We start from the raw sequence: 21,803 nt of genomic DNA on the forward strand, positions 1-21,803 counted from the left end.
AGAGAGAGAGAGAGAGAGAGAGAGAGAGAGAGAGAAAGAGAGATGAAAGGGAGCAGTGGATAAGCTTCAAGGCTTATCCTATTCATTACTGGAGGAAAGAAAAAAAAAGAAAATCACAGCATCGACCCATAAATAAATGAATGCCAGGATAAACATGGACCCCATACATCAATAAAACATATGTATTCTAATAGATCACGCTCTAGTTACACTTGATGGGATTGAGTCGGCCAATGAGCCCAATCACAGGGACTTTATCATTCTGAAAAGCTACACAGCATCAAGCCACAGTGATCATAAATAATCATCATTCCCCGTAACAATATAGGCCAATGGACACTTTTATCTTTCTGTGCATTATTCTCCTTGTTTATATGCTAATGTATTGTATTTCAGGGACTTAAGAAGTTGGTTTCACAAACATCAAGCGCTCTTCCTGTCTTTGTATTCTCTGCTTCCTCAACATGAGCGAAGCCGCATATTAACCAAAAAGTAGCACTTTTGTAAACAAATCTCTAAAGCAGCTGCCAGCAGTGTCACTGCTTAAGTAAGCGTTCCCTTTTCCGGGAAACATCTGTGTCATTTGAGGGAATAAAATATATAAAAAAAAAAAACACCCCACTGGAAACATCAATGACAGTCATCACAAACAGTTTAATCCTCACTTTGCTGCCGTCATGAATCAGCTTGTCACAATGATTTTTTTTGTGACGTCACGTGGGTTACACAACCTCTTTTCAGGGATAACAACCGGCGACAAGCTCCTACCTGCACAAAGGCACTCAACACTTAACCTCACCAAAAAAAAAATAATAAAAAAAGAGGCTGCATTCAGAGGCGTTTCTGCAGCCGACTTTGTAAACAACATAGTTACACAGATGAGTCAGAGGCGTTCTGTCCAGGTTGCAACACGCCGTTCTGGCAACTTTATTAGGGACATTCAGAAGTTGTATCACAGCTCGCGTCTGGGCTTTTTGTGAAAAAGAAAAAAAGAAAAAAAAAAAAAAAGTGACTCATCGTGTAGCTCCTGACAGCTACAAACCTACCCAATCGTTTCATCGTGTAAATATAATCTTGCTTGATTTAAATCGTGCTCGCTAACGGTACTTCTTCAACTTTTGACAAGAGTATTAATGGAATAATCATCTGAGCCATTATGAATGAGGTCAAGCCAGCCTCCTCAGCTCAAGTGTAAAGTAATTAATAACATGCTCTATAGTTTATCAGTGTTTCAAATTACACAGAACCACTCTGGGAGAAAGAAAAAAAAAATGTACACATCGGTTCTATCTTTTCATCAACAACAATGATAATGAGCTGTCAAAGTTTTATTTTTGTGTCATGAGCACGCAAACTGCTTAATCACCTAACCTAAAAGTGTAGGACACGTTTATGGTACAAGTTTTTCCAATGTCGCCAATTATTCACAGCACAGCTTTTTCCCATTTATTGTCGTTATATATTTACTATATGTCCTTACTTGACTTATCACCCTGATAATCATCTGTTAAGCCTCTTGAATAGTAAGTAGCCTTCTAACCAGCATGAAAAGAGCCGGAAATGAAAAAGAAAACAAATGCATAAATACACAAAGAAATTGAGACACGGTGAAGAATTAAATACGACGGAAGAGAGTCCACGTCATGGATAAATATCTCGTATTCATTTTAGGTCAGCGCAGTTTGATCTCAATCAGTTCGGAGGTTTAAACTTTGACCATAAAAACATGTAGATAAGATCGGCTCCAGATGTTCTCAGTAGTTCAAGAGCAGAGAAGTATGAGTCCATGATGAAGATATTCATATTGTTTGCACTTATGACAAAACCTTTTGCGGACACACTGACATTCTTGTGTGTTTCTCTGCAGACTAACGTCCTCGTCATGTCTCGGAAGACATTGTTTTCAAACTCACCCCCACAGTCTGGATTTCATACTTGTGTCATCTTGATCTGTATGATAAACTTTAATAAACACTTCCTGTTTCGTCATGTATTAATAAAGCTGAAGTAGATAGGTGTGCGATACATGAAAATAGGGGCTGCTTGTGTTGTTTTGTGTAAATAAAGACAAAGCCTGACATTTGTGCTCTAAACTTCTAAACTTCTATATTAATATTTACACTGTTTTTGACTCCTTTGCCTTGAAAATGTGATTTGAGTCTCATATCTTGACAATCTGATGAAATATGAAAAATAATGACGCTTTATCTGCGTAAAGAAAGTGACATTTGACAAATTGGAGAAGCATTTCACAAACTTGTTGCAAAACGTATTCATTGGAAATACAGAAACGTATTACTGGATAGTGTAAGAGATGTGTCAGCAAGACCTTATAACCTCTAACGAAAGAGAGGAAAGAAATCCCATTGAGACACATTTCAAAACTATAATTGTATTAATATGTGCAGCTTTAGTCAACTTTTCACTTTTCTCACGGATTACATAATAGATCCATGGCACATGATGGCGTTCATTTTTTAATTTTTCTAATTTATAAGACTTTTTAAAGTCTTGGGGGAAAATGTGAGTTGCACTTGTTTTTCTAGTGAATTGTGATAATGTCCTGTTTTTCCTGAATTCCTGGCAGCCATCAGCATGCCGAGATTTGAATATAGGTGTTACAACACAGTTGCTGTTTTAGGTGATCATTTGCGCACAACATTTCATCACTGTCATCATTTTTCTTGCAGTTCTGCAGCTGCAAGTAGGAGCCAGTCTAAACTGACTCTTCAGTGGTGCATTCAAATGCGCTCCAGTTTTCAGGAAAACCACGGCTGATACCAACTACACTCAACTACACGGTGTTGTGCTCACACATAATACCGCTTCAGGAGCTCCTCACAACACCTGAGACGACATGAACGTGGTGTAAAGAGAGCTCTCGCATGCAAACAGCTCCAACACTGCGATGTCTGAGCTTCATGAACGCAGCAGCAGGGGGAGGTTTCCTTACAGTCGCCGCAATAACATGTGATGACAGCAGGACAATAAAATGGTGATTAAATGATTTACTGTATTGGATCCCCAGCATACAAAAATAGCATTTTATGCTTCTGCAAAGTGACTTTTCTCCTGTTGTGAGATGAAAACGACTGCACTTAAAGTAGATGAATACTTTATTTGCCTCTACAAAACATCATGCTGTTCAATTCTCACTTTCTACCAAATTAATGGCTGCTTGATAAAAATTTGAAATGCCTTGTAAGTTGCTGCCTCACGCAATATATTTAATAAAGTCCCGTTTGTTAATAGAAAACTTGCCGTCTATGACAGATTAATATTTTATGTTCATGGTCATCACAACCTTTTACTGTTTTATGTTGTATTTAATTGCTGCTGAGCCTAATCGTATACTTAACAAGATACTGACTAAAAAAAACTTGAGAACAGATTAAAATGACTCAAGTCGTGGCTGTGGTTGCTCAGTTCAGTCAAGAGGAGCAGGTTTGTAGAAAGAGAGAGTTGCTGGGTGACAAAAACAGTCCCCGGTACAAATTATGTCACTGAAAGTATATGTGATTTTCTTAAGCTGCATTATAATTTGTAAATATAACAAGTACATACACCCGTGTGGCACTGGAAGTCTACCTGGGCTTCTTTGTGGCTCTACTAGTCAATTATCCTCGATCAGCTGTTCCTCTGAGGAACCTTTGCACTGAAAATAACAGGTCTAGATCTCTGAGAGGTTTCTTGCCTACCCTGGTGCTTATTTATCTGTCTGTACTATTTGCTAAAAATAGATAAGCAGCAATGCAAAGCAATATGTGTGGAGCTGGTGTGTTGCTGATGACATAATAGGGATAATCAGAAAGATTGCACCTTATTCAACCCAGAAGCCGGGCTAATGCTGCTGCCGCTGGAAGAAAATGCTTTTAGTTAAAATAGCACAGTGGTATTGATTCTGCCTCTGCATGCCAGGTACATTAGAGCAATAAAACTGAACCTGTGTGTATACACACTGGTTATGTTTGCTGCGTGAACAGAGCTAAAGGTGTAGAAGTGCGTGAATTCTCTTTAAATAATGAAATATCATGTTACACAAATATACGGTGATGTGCGGTGTCATTGTGTAAGCATCTCTTCACCAGATGTTCAAAGCCCCTCTCTATATACAGTTCATGTCCTGATTATGAAATCTGCCTGTATAGTCACAGACTGTGCTCTTTTTCTCCTCTAAAATCCTCCTCTATGGCCTCCGTATACCATGACATATGGACAATGAAAAATTCATGGGCTGGTGGTTAACACAAATCTGCAGAGGAGATGGGAAAACATGAGCTTAGCAAGCAATTTGCCTATTACATTAACAGACGGGGCTGTCGTGGGACGATACAGGCATATGCATATTTCATCTAATCACATTTCATGTTTAAAGAGCAGCGAGAAAGTGGTTCAAGTTGTGGAAACAATGACATCATGCTGCATGTTCATCTGGTGACCCAGCCCAATCAAGCCTGCACAGTGTTTTCATAAGATACCATCTCCAAGTACATGGCTTCAGCATGTTTACTATTTTTATATCTTTTATTTTCCTCTTCTGCTGCACAGCTTGTCTCAGTATCAGTTTCAGTCTGAAAACAAGCTACGGAAAAGGATTTTTTTTTTTTCCCAGAAACAACCAACTCAGACTTCATAAATACATACAAAGCACAACCCAAATCCAGCCACGCATGTACGGAACTAGCACGCACGCACCTCAGCACAAAAATAGACTGTAAAATTCAGTTTATGATCACTGCATCTGGACAACGTTAATATACTGAAGCAATAAATTGTTTTTTATACTCCTCCCACCCTGGAGGATTAGGAAAAAGGATTCCAAAGGATTGCACTGAAAATGTTTCTTTTTAATAAAAATCAAACCGGCTCTGAGTGAGAGATATTTCAAACAAAACACACCGAGCTGAGCATGAAATATATAGTTTCTGTTCCAAGGAGAGAGACCTGGGGAATATAGGACAAATGAGAAAGAGCAAAGAGGAGGGGGCGAGCAGCTCTTCTCAACTGACTCAAACATGATTGCCTCACTAACTTTCAAAATGCTGTTGATTTAGGCAGTGTGCACACAAGGAGTGTTGGGTTTCTGAAGGGCTGTGGGGAGGGAGGGGGAGAGGAAGGTCAGCAGTTTGACTGCATAACTTTCAAATCAGAGAAAAAGGAAAAAAATGCTGCCAATAATATTTTCCCGAACAGATGGCCATCTTGTTAAAATGTATCATATACAGCACCTCTGGGGTCGCGCTTACAAATGTTTATGTTATTGCTTTGTAGCGAATGCAGTATCGCCGCCAAATTAATGTGACTAATACACTCAACGGAGCTGTGACATCTTATAACAACAACCTAAACCTTGTCATCTGTCATTCAGCACCGCGAACATTTGGCCCACTCAGAACTATTTCTGGGTTTTTCTCACAGCAGAGGAGCCTCAGTAATGCAAATATTATTACAGTACAGTATGTCACACCTTCGTTAGACTTATATAAGGTTTTTCCTGTTCAGTACATGAGTGTGCGTACAGAAAGTAAAGAACCCATCTATATTTCCCGTTTGTGGGTTTTCACAGTGGTACGATATTACATTCCTCCTGGCAAGAAATTAAATTGGGGACACGAAGTAGCATGGGTATAATCAATCCACGCTGGCAGAGAATGCATGATAATTATAAACAAAAACTGTGTCATTCCCTGTGAGGAAAGCAGCTGCAGGGGTGACAGGCGATGCTCAACATGAATATGGATCACAGGACTAAAGATCTGGAAACTGACGCAACTGCAGTTTTGCTCAAGCTGGTCGAAAAGGCAACATGGGAGAAAGTGTTGGGTTTATCCAGAGCAACCCGGTTTAAATCATCATTACCGAGTAAAATCAGAGCGCAACACTGAGAGGAAACAAAGGTTTTATGTACAACACTGCAGCAGGCTGAGCGTGCAGATTTGACATTACTCATCCCCTGAAATACAAATAGACGTGAGCAGGAAAAAAAAAAAAAAAAAAAACATACGCTGCTTATTAGACAGTAAATCTCAACGTGATTATGCTGTACATGCAACGGCTGTAGTGCCGTGTTGAATCCACAAGCCGGCTTCCAGGAATCGCCTGGATTTTCACCGCCAGGCTTTCATCTGATGGCTGCATTTCACACAACACTGTACCAACAAGCTGGCTCAAACTCTGCAATAACACATTTTCCTTTTCCTTTTCTGCTCTTTTCTCTTCACTGAGCCCCCTCATCTTCTCTTACCCCCCGAGGTAGCCTGACACACTTTCATGAATTAGCCTAGACAAGACGGACGGCTATTACAGCTGCCACAGCAGATTTGGCAGAATCCAAAAGGTCAGAATTAGCATTGAGGGAAGCATTGAAGAAAGTCCTTAAATTGTTCCCCAGATCAATTTTTAACTTTTTAATATTTCACAGCTGCTCAGTATTGCTTCTTACGTGTCCACAGTGCTGGTATTTATCCTAATAAAGGCAGATTTAATATGCCGTTTATAGCTGTTTTTTTCATATGGCGCCAGGAAATGGCAAGAGAACTTTACTCAGCAGCTGTGTATGTTTCTGAGTGCATGTGAGCAAACATTTGTGTGTGTGTATGTGTGTGTGTGTGTGTGTGTGTGTGTGTGTGTGTGTGTGTGTGTGTGTGTGTGTGTGTGTGTGCCTATAAGTAAGACACCCTCAAGGCCTTCATTCACCTGCCAGAGTGATGAAAATTACTGAGCTCTGCTGTTTTGAAACAAATCACAATCAAGTCTCTGAGCAGCAGTTCAAGCAGAAATAAAACTCTGCTGCGAACCTGGTAAGCCTTCATGTGAGTAGCATTAAAAATTTGGTTGCTTTCGTAAAAAAAAAAAAAAAAAAGGAAGAGAGAGAGAGAGAGAGAGAGAGTTGAATTCCCTGAGGCCATGAAAATAAACCTTTAGCTTAAATGTGGCTCACAGAGGAATGGCATTATTGAGCCAAGTGAATGAGCAACAGCAGCCACAGGATGTTAGCGTTACTATTCATAAGTTATTTTCCTATGCCTAAAACCGTTTTCCCTTCTGGTCTCACCTCTGCTGCTCTCTTAAAATGCAATTACCTACTGGCAAATTTACAGGAAAAGAAAAACAATGACTTTTGACCAGAGGAGCCGTTACTGTGAATGTCAAATTGACGCTGCATAAGAGCCCGCTGAGCTACCAAAGCAAAGGAAATATAAAGGGAGATGAATCGCATTACTCCTTTGTCTTAGACCAGCGCGGGGTTAATAAAATGTGTGGATTCATGAGCGGCAGCCAAAGCACGGTGAATGGCAAATAGACGTGTCCCAGCACTTCAGACCTGCTCACTGGAACCACAGACGGCTTTTCATAGGTGTGACTGATGAGGATGTTTGAACAGCAGTCACTTGTGTTCATAAACAGAAGGACCCCACTGGGGACAAACAAACTGAGAATAAAAGAAGAAGAAGAAAGAAGAGGAAAAAAAGAACATTGTGAGAGTGTATTGAAAAGCAAAGAGAGGATTAGTTTGGATTCCTCTTTCAAACCTAATAAACTGAAAGAGCGCTGATCAAAAGCATGTTCAGATGGCTTCCATTCACTCGAATAAAAAAGGACAACCATACGACATAAACAACGCAGTGACGTGCGATTTGAGACCTCAGCACACAAACGGATGATTTCCACCTCGACGGCGTGTAAAAAGTGGCACGGACGTCTTCATACCGGGCGATAAACAACAGAACATTGGGAGTCCTTTTTTTTTTCCTGCTTCACAACATTCAGTGTTTGTTTCAGGTGTAATAAAAACACCCAGAGTTTTTTCTGGCTGCGTGCTCAAAACACTTATCGGAACAAAAGGATTAATTGCTCCAGGAAATGAAGAAACAAGCCAATTAAATCTGTGATTTCACTTTCTAACTACGAGCGTCACCACAGAGAGAGGATCGCAAATAAATACAGCAGAAGCAGATAAAGTGGATTCATTTTGTCTACATTCTCACAGAACGTTGCGCCTACATTACCCACAATGCAAACTGTTAACCGACTGTACAGAGACTGTGATATGATATGGAAATAGGAGCTTTCATAGCCCGGAGCAGTGCGGTTCACTCATCTGGTGAGCTCGCTTCTCTCCACACCCAGATGTGTCACTTCTCAACTTGAAAACCAACAAGTGAGTCATGTGATGTTTTTTTCATGTGTGAATTCAGCATATTTCCTATTGAAAGCCCACTGGATTAGGAGAAAAATGCACCGTCAGGAAGTTGTTAACAGGACTGTTGATCCCATTCAGAGAGGCATGGTTAATACCTATGCACATATTTATGCTATGCTGGCTCTCTGAGGTTGAAATGTTCCGGCCGGTGCCCGATAAAGGGTTAATGGCCTTCATTTAAATTGTGTGGCCTAACACAAAATTAACATTTTAAATGGACTCAAGCTCATTTACTGGATTTTTACACAATAGCACTAAATGACTTGATCCAAAATGTCCAATTTTCCACTAAAAGCCGACTTGAACAAATGGTCTGGGTAACCCAAATGACATAATTGGAATTTGGAGATGAACTGAAACTGTGGGAGTGGCTTTTGAAAGCATGCTTATGCTCACAGATCAGGGCGTGAAGAGTCTGATGTTTCGCGGCGCAACGTTGCAACACTCCAAACGCCATAAACCGCCACTGTAATAGCTGTTGGCATTTGGGATGAGCTGATGGGGAAAACTTATCCGGGGGCGACAATCAAACCTCCAGCTGCCACACTCACCAAACTCGTCACAGATGCTCTCGTTCTGCAGCAGGGTGGGGTGCTCGAAGGTGTCGCGGCAGTACAGGATCCTCGTGGTCCCGCCCAGCGCGGCGATGCCGCCCAGCGCCAGCACCGTGTGGTCGATGAGCAGCGAGGACGGCTGCTCCCTGAGCCGCGCCAGCACCGAGCGGTAGCGGCAATACTGGGGGTAACTGAGGACCAGGACCTTCCGCCCGTCCTCCTCCTGGCCTGAAACACACACACACAGAGCGGACACACAGTTAGCGCGCCCGTGGAGATTACACCCACAATTTAATTTGACATCGAAGAAGGAAAGCTTTGCAGGGAAATGGGAAACGTTTTGTTTTCCAGGAGCTCCTGTAAGAGTTGTACAAAATGGTAGCACTTAATTTTAAAGACACATTCACTCTTCTATTTCTCTTCAGCTTTTATTACTTTATTCTCTCTCATAGATCTTTTCTTCTTTTTTTTTGGATACTGTTATATTCTGGCACATCTCCTGCCAGTGTGCTGTGAATATGATCCTTTGACTCCTCACCACCTCAGCTTGACTGTAACATTAGAGATGTCAGACTTTACTTTTGTTCTTCTGGAGCAAGTGTCGACTCATAGTGAATCCAAGAAGGTAAATAAATAAAGGAACATTTTATACATGTATGGCAACATAGATAAATTGTATTTTTTTTTCATGAATATTCAATAAATCTCGACGTGTTTACTGCTGATTAACCTTGATCTTTTCATTCTCATGGAAAATGCATGCACCTCTGCTGCCTGCTGAGACCTGAGCCACAATGATTTCCTCACGTCTATAAGGAAGTTCATGGAGATGCTATAAAGCTGCTGTTTCATCGTGACTTTAAACAGCTTTCACAAAAAGTTTCACATCCATTCCTGGTAGTAATAACACATGTGAGTACTCAGACAAGACGGCTTTTCAAGTCTACTGTACAAACATGTAATGTTGTTGAGCTGCATGCTTGAAGTGCATGACATGCATCGCTGCCGGGGTGAGAAAAGGAATGTCAAAACAGCTCTTCATGCTCGCTATTCTGATTGACAAGCTTTTTTTTTCTCCTACAAGCAAGTTCATGTTGGAGCAGTTTAGACAAGACCTTGAAATGTGTGAAAATCGAGTATAGACAAAACAAGTCGCGGGGGGGGACACAGCTTTTTAAGAGTGATTGCGCACTCTGATTCACTGATTCATACAGGTAGTGGCCACGCCGTGTTGCGTGCTGCTTTTTTCCTTTAAGTGAGTTTGTGAATAACAGCGCCGGTGTTGAAGTTTGACTCATGCCTTATCGCCTGTGACAACTCGCTGGCAAAAGAAATCTCTTCTATTATTTGGAGAACCTCAGGACAGGAAGTACAAACTGAGCTGACACAATAAACCGTCATAAAGACCGGGGCGATATGCTGATAGACGGTTAAATATTACACAGATACGCATCAGAACAGAACTAAGTGACAAGCTCTGCAAACGTGTTCACAATCACAGTGACGACATGATGGCACTGAACGGTATGTTGAGTTAGAAATGTGTTGAAATAAGAGCTGAATAACTGGGACATGCTGGACTGTTATAACATTTGTGATAAACAATACTTGAAAATAATTTAGGGAAACTCTGAAGCTGGGTTCACTGACAATATCAAGTTTAACTGGTCGGAGCGCGTAATATATCCTGTCTTTAAGAACTAACTGATCCACTGATAGAATTAGCCATTTTATTATAGCGCCATAAATCGCATAAATGACTTTTCCATAAAGTGACATGTATTTAAAGAAATGGCCCCTCTGTACAACTTATTTTAAATGTAATAAAATCCATAACGCAGTAACTTTCCAATCGTGTAACAACATTTTGAAAATGATTGTATTAGTTTTCGTACCATTTGTGCGATTATCCAATATCAAAGTAGCATTAAAAAGGCATTTACGAATGTAATAACTACAACCAATAATGTAATAATATTACAAATTATAAATTAGTTCAACTTCACAGGACTGCAAACTACAGCCTAGTAAATGTACAGACAAGGTAATCAAAAACAATCTGAGGATCTCTGAACATCATAACCTTTAGAAAAAGAGAAGGCTATGTGAATCAGGCCTGCAGTCGGCGTGTATTTAGAAAGAGATGAGCGAGATTACAGCTGATGAATAATAATAAATATTGAAAATTGTGGAAATTAGCTTGTATCAGAGGCTGCATTGGCAGAATATCATTTTGCATTTATCGCCACATTTGATGGTGCATGAGATAAAGTTCCTCCATATAATGTAAAGGTTGTCACATTATTCCATGATAAACTGATACATCTGTGTAATACCTTAATGCAATGGGATGGTTATGATATATTACCACATCAACATTGTACACATATTCATATTATTTTTTTTTTTTCCTGAATTAGGCTCGGATGAATCTTGGAAAATGGAATTTACAACATTTCTGACAGATGGAAATGAGAAAGAGGGTCCAGCTTCAGCTCTGGTTGGTATTGAAAACACTGAAATAAGTTATATTGTCATACAATCACATACTAAACCTGAAAAACTGATGAAAACTGAGGAAGCAGGAAAAATTGAAGCATGCATATCTTTATTATTTCTCAATTATTTGACACTGATCTAAAGATAACTCAACAACCAGGCCACAGACACAAGAATAAACTAAACAAATGTGTGTATTTGGCTACTTCTTAAGGACTTTAACAACTAAAATGTTGGCATCATGACAATACGAGTGATTTTAACTTAATATATTCAGATTTTACTATACACAAACACCTTTTCAGTTTGACTTAAATATACTTGTAGTTTCCTCTATCTGTATATTTCAAGGCAGCATGGGAACAAATCATTGCGTTGTTTTTTTCAACGTTGTTGAAATTTTGTCATCTGCCGATGGTTCTGGATGATCGTTTAGGGATCAACAAAGTTTATCCAATTCACCCTGAGAGGGGTATAAATGTGCGTGTGACATTTTGTGGCAGTCCATCATATAGTTGTTTTGATATTCCACTCAGATGTTTCAGTGGCGAATCAACTGACAGACATCTGCGCCTCATATACACACCTTGAAATGCTATGACTTATATACAGTAAAATAAACACGCAACATTAAGTCACGCAAGTACAATGTTGGTGAAATAACACACAGCGCTGCAGGAGAATAAAGTTACAAAAACCAAAAAAGACACAGGCCAGACATAAAGCGCTCTAAAGAGGTTCCTGAGTTTTACTGGCAGCGTGCGGTCATGACATTTTCTCTTGTATAATCCTCGCCTCAATCATCTCCTATATGTTGATGTTATTCATGCCGCTAACACACAGAGAGTTGGCTGTCAAGGCTCCAGGTTACTGCTAGTTAATTATAACACTCGGCATCTCCTGCCACCCACATAACACAAATATAATCTACAGCTAATTACATGCTCAGTTATGTTTCAAGCAGAAGAAGATGGTTTAAAAAAAAAAGTCTTTTCACAGAAGAATTATTGTGCAAGCGCTAATCTGAAGCTATAAGAGAGACATTTCCCTATTTTTAAAGACAATATAGGAGCTGGTGTTTGTTCCCCGCTGGATTATACTGCTGAAGATTTACATGCTCGACTAAATCTAATGAGTTCAATCTGGCAATAAACAGCGATTCTGTAAAACTGACTAAATCGTATCCACAAAACATTAAATGGAGATGACCTGAGTATATATAGATACTGAAATAGCCCTTTATGTTGTCACATAACAACAAACAATTAGATGTTCCGCATAATGTGATGGGGGGGGGGGGGGGGGGGGGGGTTCTGTTTATTGTTGGTTATTTATTTTCAGGATTAAACCTCTCAGGTAAGTTTCTGTTGAGAAATATATTCAGTTTGGGGACATTTCAGTGCAATCAATGTTGAAAAATGTACTTGCACTTTCTGACAGATTATGAAAATGGCATATAATTGTCTATGATTAAGTATTTTGTCTTGATTTCTTGTAAAAAGGCACAAAAAGGTATTAAGATAACCTCCAACAATACCCAAATGTTTCCATTTTGTGCCTCGTAAATTGGTTCACATATTACTTGATCAAACAACATAACAACTACAAAAAGACTAAGAGCACATTTTCAAATTTGTGAGATTAAAATCACAAAGGACACAATATTTGATATGTGAGAACCTGAAATTGCTAAATGTTTGCCTGAAAAAGGGCATAACATGTAAATAGAAGTAGATTCAGCTCCAATGTTGATGATATATGAGACTACATTTAACAAAACAAGGCTAAATAAAACATGGAATCCCTGGTCAAACGCTCCCAGGGGGGCATGAGGGCAGGGACTCATACTAATAGCTCTTTAATCTTGTTTTACTATCATATATTCACGATAGGACAACACTCTGTGCCTCAGAGCAGAAACCAAGGACAACGCTGCATAATAATTCAAAATGCAGCCACTGTAAAAGCAGACAAATTATGCATGTGCATTGTTTCTTTGAGCTCCAGTCAATGTCACATTTTCCAGACGGGCTCGCTCCTATAGGCTGTTGTTTGAAGTGGAGTGCTAATATTTTTCTAGCTTTACAATGCCGAGTACACGGTTCAACAGTTGATGAAGCAAAGTCGGGCAGTTTGAAACACGGTTTCGGTATGAATTATTCACCGTCCTGTCTGCTTTCACAAAGCCCTTGGTCATGACATTCATGGGAATTTCTGCCAGTAAGTTAATATTTCAGGGGTGGCTAACTAGCCAGCTTTTCACCTTGCATTTTGGAGGACAAGCTGGTTTAGCAGATTGAAAGAAGAAAAAAAAAAGCATTTTTACCCACTTTAGGGTTTTTTGTTTTATTAAGCTGGACTCGGGATAAAAATCACTAAAACGTGCTCCGGGAAAGACGGACCCCATTCATAACATATTTACAGCAGCTGCGTTCCCCACAATTAGCGTAATTATTTCCACTGTACTGCAATATGATGACCACTTCAAAAGAAATTATTAAAACCATTCATGCAGCACACACACACAAACCCAACACGCACGTGGACGGCGTGCGCCACGAGAGGTGCCACAGATGTATAAAAACACAACATTTTCTCACATGCGTATCACACGCACACGTTTATCCCAGACTGCGGCATTTGTCGCACGCAATTACCGCTCAGAGGTAGAGCGGGGCTTTGTTTCCAAATGTCAGGGATTTGATTGTAAGCGGTCACCGTCAGACCTGCTCTTTCTCCCGAGGACCCTCGCAGCATTTCACATGATTAGATTCAATTTGGAGGGAGAGCCGCGGGGCATTAATAACTGTACAAAGGCGTTGTAAAGTATGCATGTCAGTGTGAGCGCGTGTGCCGCGGTGCGTGTAATGTACATTGAGTGTATGTACACTTTGAAAATTCCTTTTGTTCTTACGGCACGACCTTTTAAAAATAAAGGACGTCCCTATCTTAATGCAAGCCTTCTAATTGGCTGCGGCTGCGTCGCCGGAGAGCTGGGAGACATTGCGAGAACCGTATGCAATTTGTTTCTTTCTCTCAGGATCTCAGTTTTTCCCTCTTTCGGCCCGTCTGTCCTCTGCTCGCGGTCGGCTGGCGTGTTGATCAAACAGCTGCGGTGCTGCAGATTATTTTCAGAACACGCTGTAAAGCTCCTGACCTCATAAACTACAATAGTGTCAGGGTCATAACTGCTCTACAGGACAGCTGACGTTACAACCACTCAGTCGAGCAGCAGTCAATAAATTACAAGCACACAACCCCTAAACTGAAAACAAATGCTAATAGTTGAATATGACGTTAAGTAATGCGCATGAACGTCTTACGCTTAAAGAGGTTGTAACATGGATGCTGGGACTCCTTCTGAAACTCTTCAAAACTCACCCTGATGTCATCATGAAGTCATTCAGCTCATACTTTGGAGTTATACCAGAAAACTGGAGGTACGGCATGGAGTATGAAAGACATGTGGCTTTACAAGCCAAGAGGGCCCTAATGAAAGACACTATCCAGTTGCTTTAAAGGAATTGTACAATCCAGCATTTCTGGAGCTTGACTCATGGCCAGGATTAAAAACCCTGGACGTCTTGGCTTCTCTCGCTTAAATTTGATCCTGATTTCCTGTTGTTTAGTATATGTGGTCACTGTTGATCCGTGACTCTACCCCGTGATTTAAAGCGACCTGTCACCCTACCATTACTGTCCACAAAGTGTGCTGCAGCGATCCCACCGAAGCTCCAGTCTCCGCAGGCCTGCCGCTTTCCGCTGCGCTCCAGCTGCTCCTTCACTTTCTACACTCTTGACTTGCCAACTCTATTTCTGCCACTTGTGGATGTATACACATCAAATCCATATAATCAGTACTGCTGGACTCCGAGAAACTATCATTACCAATATGTACTTAATTTGTCGCAGACTCTACACATATACCATGTGCTGTTTGGGTTTCTTAAAACAGCATTTGCTTTTGATTATAGATGAACAACTACTCAAATTTGGAAGATGTATACCTTGCCTCTTAGAAATTGTGATAATGCCAATTTTCTTCACTGAATGCTGACAGGCCTTTTTCTATTAAGCAAGTGAAATAAACTATAATTGAGATTATTAAAAGCAGCTATATGCATTAAACACATGCATCACATTGTATTCTACATGGACATTTCTGGAAACTTCATCTCCAAGAGATTTACGTTTATTACGATATAAGTTTATTACCTGCTACACTGTGTAACCTTGATTTCACAAGTCTGATTGCTCAATGTTCAAAGTGATTGCTCAACTCGCTCCACCGGATGAGAGGAGACTGTGGTGTACTTCGGTATGCCACAGAAACAAAATCATCCCCAATGTCATCTACCTGTGACACGTGTCTTCAAGAAATTCAGAAAAACAAGAATCACTTGTTTTTGTAGCAGGGGAAGAGTTCAGTATGGAGATCGGGTTGTTTTAGATGTCGTGCTGCAGTTACCACAGTTTTATGTGTTTTCTTCACATTAGGGCGCCACGGATTACTTAATGTCGTCGACATAATTGGACAATAGAAATAGTCACATGAATTTCACAGTCGACTTTTGCAGAATGAGACATTTTCAATATGGCGACTGTCAGTGTAGCAACATCCTGAACTAAAACATGGGAAGTTTGGGATCATTTCACTCTTTTTGCTGGAATAAAAACCTGTTTTGTGTGATATTTGCAACAGAAGTATACCTGCAATGAACGAGCATTTGAAGAGGAGATGATTTGGATTCAGACTTCACTTTAAGTTCAACAAATCTTATAAAAAATGGATCAGTAACTTTTAATTACTGACGTAGGTCTATGTCTATCATATGTATAGACTCAATTCAAAATACATCCAATAGACATGTTAACCTTTGTTTAAATTAAACATTTTTTATCATCAGCAAATTTCTTTTAAATATTTTAGTACATAATATTGACACTTTAATCTTTTTTCAATTTAGCAACTGATTGAAAGCACGCAATGCAAAGTTTAACATCTAATAACTGGAATATTTAACATATTGATTCCAGGATGTCCGGAAAAGCCTCATTTTGCATCATATGGAGTCCATGTCTTGCTGCATAATGAATTAGCAACCTGCTCTCAATCCTCTTCAATCACCTTTTTCAGATAAATATACACATGCAGTAAATAATTACATAAATTCTTCCAGAATTGGTGAAAAAAAAAGTGCATATTCAACTGCATACTTGTTTTTAGCAGCTAAACAGTAACGTGTCTACATATTTTTCTTGTGTTTCTTCACACAAACAACATATATTAAGAAAATACTAGCAGGCTGAAATCATCCACAGCAGGATGCAATGAATGTGCTGTGTCAGGCACACAAAAAACAAACTGAACTGATTGATTAAAGTAATTTAAAATCCAATTTTGTTATGTGCTGATGCAAACTGAAGAAGGTGTGATATTAGCATACACATTTGTGTGTTTATTATCAGTATGGCAGCAGAACTTTAAGCAACTCAGCCGTGCTTGAAGAGTCTATAGCTCGAACAGAATAAAAAGAAAAAAAGTGCGTTACGAGGCGTGGACGAGTCTCACTGTGTCTCCAGATGACAAGACGGGGCTGATCCCACTAACAATCCCCAGATTAAAGAACCATGACTGAACAACTCTCTGTAGTATGCAAATAGAAATGTTAACAGGAATCAAATTCTAACATTTTCAGACGTTACACGGCTGCGGCGAGCGTCCAGACGTCACCGAACCACTTGTGCGACGGGGTCAGTCACCGTGATTGAAATGTATGTTTCAGCTCAGACGTCAGGAAGACAATTACATACAAGAGTCCATCTGCAAGGCTCATTAGTGGCACGAAATACTGACATCAGCCATGAACATCAGTGAAGGTTGCCCCCTTCTCTTCACTGGAAAACTTTTAGCTCAGTGTGCTGACCACTGGGAAACGGCTCACTGTGACTTCAACATGCACAACTAAACAACTGCACATCACATTTAGTGTTTCTCCTTTTTGAAGGGCCATACTGTTCAAAAAATAAATAAATAAAAAATCCACTTTACAGTTGCCAATGATCCATCAGAGAGAACAAAGGAGAAACTCTTCTTTGATGGTGCATTTCAAGCAGCAAGGAAATGTGAGGGTTATGTGCCACATGGCAACTTTTTCATGCAAAACATGATGAAATTCATATTGTGCTTTTTGCAACATCTGCGCCTGCATCCTGTCTGTCTTCCAAAATGTGATTTCCTCTCAAAATTGCTCATCATTGAGACGCTTTTGGCAACCGGCACTTCGTTCGCAGACGTCTCGCACATTTAATTTTCCCTTGAACACATCGGTGCATTTCGAAAACGCACAAATCACTCATAACTGCTTGTCAACAATATCAGTTTTTATGAGCCGATTTTCGTGCTGCATCGACATGAAAAGGAATTGTGTGGAAGCTGCGAGGCTGTTAATCAATTAGGCCAAGAGGAAGGGAAAAGTCATCAATTGTATGATTGATTTATCAAGCGAAAATGTCTTTTGTTAGAGGCTTGTTTTCAGGTATGTGACAACACCTGGGGGTTCTAAGCTGAATATCTGGGGAACTTAAAGAGCTTAACCCTGAATAAGGTACTCACTAAAACTGAAAGACTTTCAACCCGAGCGACGTTGCAAAGGGTATTTCAAGGGTCAATTTCAATCCAGAACTTTTTAATGCCAGAAATGTAAAAATCAACTCCATTATGTGCCTTTAATTTATGGTAAAACATGAGAAAATTGATTAAAACGGACCAAAATCGCATAAATTTCATGATATAAATGTGCCTAAATGGGATATACTGTAATATTGATTTCTGCTGTGGGTTCATACTCTTGCTGACACAACATTACTCAGTACTACTGCATTATAATGTTGGATGTTCAGCATGTCTGTTGATGCTGTGTTATGTACCTTGACTACATATGGTGTCAACATTTTTCATATTTCATCAATATGTAAAGAAGAAAAAGACTCAATCGGGTGAATTTCTACACTAAGTGGGAGTAGTAGGTGCTTTCAGAAGGCAGGCAGGCCAGATACATTAGAGCTTATGTCAATATGTGAAGTTTACCACAGAAGTTTGATATTACAAAAGTGAAAAGTGTCACACAAGCAGCGTCTATTTTAGTGTGTCACATAACAATTTTTCACGTCTTCTGTGATTGTCATTAATCCTTGTCAGTTTAGAAGAAACAAGTCATGAACCGAGATCACTTTTCTAATAAAAGGTTAACAAAAAAAAGGCTGTTCGATTACTCGTAAAATCTATTAAAAACATTTTTTTGACGTCATTAATTCCCCTCCAAAAAAAAAAGAAAAGGAGCGCGAGTCTCTCCCTGTAGATTTGCTTCCACACTTAGAAAATTGTTTGTGATTTCAAGCACGGGAAAGCTCACGATTAATGTGCAACGCCAGCAACAAAGTCCTTTAAAGACGCCATAAAATGGGAAATATTACTTTCCTGTATCGCACTGTAAACAACACCACTGCGGTCCACAGCCGACTGTTAAAGTCATTAGCCACAGTAGCTGTCATGAGACACTCTGTGCACTAAAAATAAGGATTCAATCTACTCCAGCATAGTAAAAGCAACGCTCTGTAAAAACATAGGGCACAGTTTCTGTTCATAAATATGAAAAAATACATTTAACAGCAAAAAGACGGAGCAGGTTTTTTTTTTTTTTTCTTCGTGTGGGAAAATATTTGCGTGAGCCAGCCTGTCCTTTAATGAAATGCCTTTCGTGAAAAAGGGTAAATGAGGAGACTGCATGAGGGGAAACGGGAGTGGAAATAAGTATGACGTGACCAAACTCAGACAGTATATGAAGCCGGGGAGAATTGAAGACTATTTTGTGTGATTACGCCAAAGGAAGAAAATGTCTGTTTTTCTTTCATAACAAGCATGATAAATTACTCACCATAATCAAAATCTCTGAAATGCTGCATACGACATGAAACTCATTAGCTGAGGTTGCAGCAGCTGCTCTGCTGGATGAATAGCTATTGCAGTGAGAGATGAAACATCATTGATATCACAGGATTTCAAAACCAGGAAAAACAAGAAGAAGAAGAAAAAAAAAAAAAAAAAGCAGCATCTTTGAGATCCTCTGCTCTTTATTGGAGGATTTCTGTAGCGACTTTAAAGGTTTTGGGAATAAAACTCACCCTAATATGAGGGCTGCTGATAGTTAAAAGCAGATCTGCGCTGGCTAATTAAAAAAATAAATAAAGAAAAACAACGTGACTCATGTGAACTGTGTCATTTACATTCAAGCGCAGCTTAAAAATATTCACACTGCCCACAAGCTCTGACAAGATCTTTCAGGCAAGTGTGCTCATTTCTCTTGTCACAGACGAGCAGGAAAAAGCTGAAAACCATTACTCTCGTGCTCTCTTGTCGCCCGCTGTAGTCCTTAAATCACTCACTCCGCTCAAATTTGCTGTTGTCAACATTTCCACATTATCTGGCCGGCCGAGGAATTTACTGGATCCCCCTGCTGCTTTTGTGAGGTTTGGCGAGAAATGGCAAGGCGTGTAACCCACGGCCAAAAATGTCACTTGTGTGTTAGATGTTTTCTTTTTAAATACTCATGCGGTAACACCAAAACAAACCCCCGTGCTTTAAAAATAGGCAAAAGAAGTAATGGACTGGTGAAGAAGAGAGCAAGGAGTCGGATCTTGTTTGGTATTCTGGCTCCATGCCGCAGGCTCTCTTCTCCGTGCTCTGTATTGATCTCTGAGGTTGCCCTGTTTCCATTTAGCCTCTTCTCATAATATATAACACATCTCTCTGATTCATCCACCTCCTCTCGCTCTTGCTCTCTCGCTCTCTCTCTCTCTCTCTCCCACTATTCAATGAGGGGACATGACACTGAGAGGGGGCCATATAAGCAGCAGCAGGCGCCCGATCTGGCTATTGGTTTCATGTTATTGAAACCTGACCAAATAAAGAGGGAACAGCATCTGCCAATGACACGAAATGGAAATGATGGGCGGGGGCGTCGCATTTTCACTACAGGCAACCTTGTGTTTTCATACGAGGAGAGAATTACATAAAACAAAGAAATAAATTCATTGAATTCGCATGATTCACCGCTTATCCAATCTGTGAATGACTACACTATCTCGGATGAAAACAAAATGTGCTGGAACATTCCGCTAATTGCAACCTAGTCTGTGTGGTAAACAAAATCGCATTAATCACGCAGAGGATGAAGCGTCAATAAATCACCATACTGGAGTAAAACAAAGCAAAGTGATCACACGGCCTCCGACGCGCACTTTATTTATTTTCATTCCTTTCAAAGGGAGAGAAATTTTAATAATATTTCAAATTTGTTTAATGGATCCGCATAGAATAACATAGGGTGTTTGCAAATGACTCAGTGGCCGTCCGTGATATTCACACACACACACACACACACACACACACACACACACACACACACACACACCCATGAGCCTCTCCTCTGCTCATTATATCAGCTGCGAGCTGTGCTCTCACACACAATGCACACACGGCCTCTCAGATGGACGTCACACAAAATCTTCAGCGGTCACCCTGAACCGGCCAGTATTAGAGGTTATCTCCTGTATTGGTACATAATGGTGCCTGAAGATGGTGTATTAGAATCACCACATGAGAAAAAAAAAAGTTTCTCATTTAATAAAGTTATAAAGTTATTTCCGATTAATGCCAGCAGTCGCTTTCTCTCATTCTCAAGAGTGGAATATTTCAATGAATTTTCCTTTGTTTGTTTCATATTGGAAACATTTTTGCTCATTAAAAAGTGAACTACTTGACACAAGCAATGAGAAAACGCCTTGTTTTCGCAGTTAACGTTGTGTTTCTTAACTTTTATGAGATGATTACATTAGCTCATCTTGCAGGTGAGCTCACAGGAACATCTGAGCTATTATTACAAAGCTGATGTTCATTCAGCACAGGGGTGTCAAACAGAGTGGAGAAAATAGTGCCAAAAAAACATTCATAGATTATCTTTAAAGTTTTTTCTTTTTCAAAGCCAAACAATCCCTCCTGAAAATGACTAGAATCTGAACACTGAGACAATTTTAAAGACACTTTCTGGTGCAAAATAGAGTGAAATGTCTAAAAAAAGAAAAAAGAAACGTCTCCTATAGCTGTTGCATTCTGGGTGTTTTTCCAAACTCACCATGACAGCACGGCTTTGTGGCGAGTTTGATAGTAACAAGGCAGCTAGTTCTCATGGCAACGTCACTGATATCTGTGTTGTGTCGCGACTCTTAAGATATTTGTAAAAATAAAAAAATCATGTTTTCTTTGAAATTTTTACAATTTGCTTTTTGGTTTGTGAGGCCAGATCTGACAACCTGAATACAGCATGTTTTGGATCATGAGAAGTCTTTCCTGTGAAAAAGTCTCTGGTTCTGTTCCAATATTTGTTACCAAAGTTGGTATTTATGCCAATATTTTCACATTGTTCACAAAATGCCAACACCACCCTCTAAATTTGACTTTTATTCTCAAAATTTACACTTTAGCTAAA

At 39.8% G+C, this 21,803-nt stretch overlaps 1 protein-coding gene across 2 annotated transcripts in view; it reads right to left on the reverse strand.

The window, feature by feature from the left end:
- The window catches only part of arid5b (AT-rich interaction domain 5B), an 87,227-nt gene that overhangs the window by 37,111 nt on the left and 28,313 nt on the right, over positions 1-21,803 (reverse strand). For both annotated transcript variants that reach the window (XM_080481399.1, XM_080481398.1), the window contains one exon: positions 8,755-8,985. In XM_080481399.1, coding sequence (XP_080337525.1) covers positions 8,755-8,985 — 231 coding nt within the window. The remainder of the gene's footprint in view (positions 1-8,754; positions 8,986-21,803) is intronic.

The sequence above is a fragment of the Lipophrys pholis genome (assembly GCF_963383615.2).
Source record: "Lipophrys pholis genome assembly, chromosome: 15".
Lineage (NCBI taxonomy): Eukaryota > Metazoa > Chordata > Actinopteri > Blenniiformes > Blenniidae > Lipophrys > Lipophrys pholis.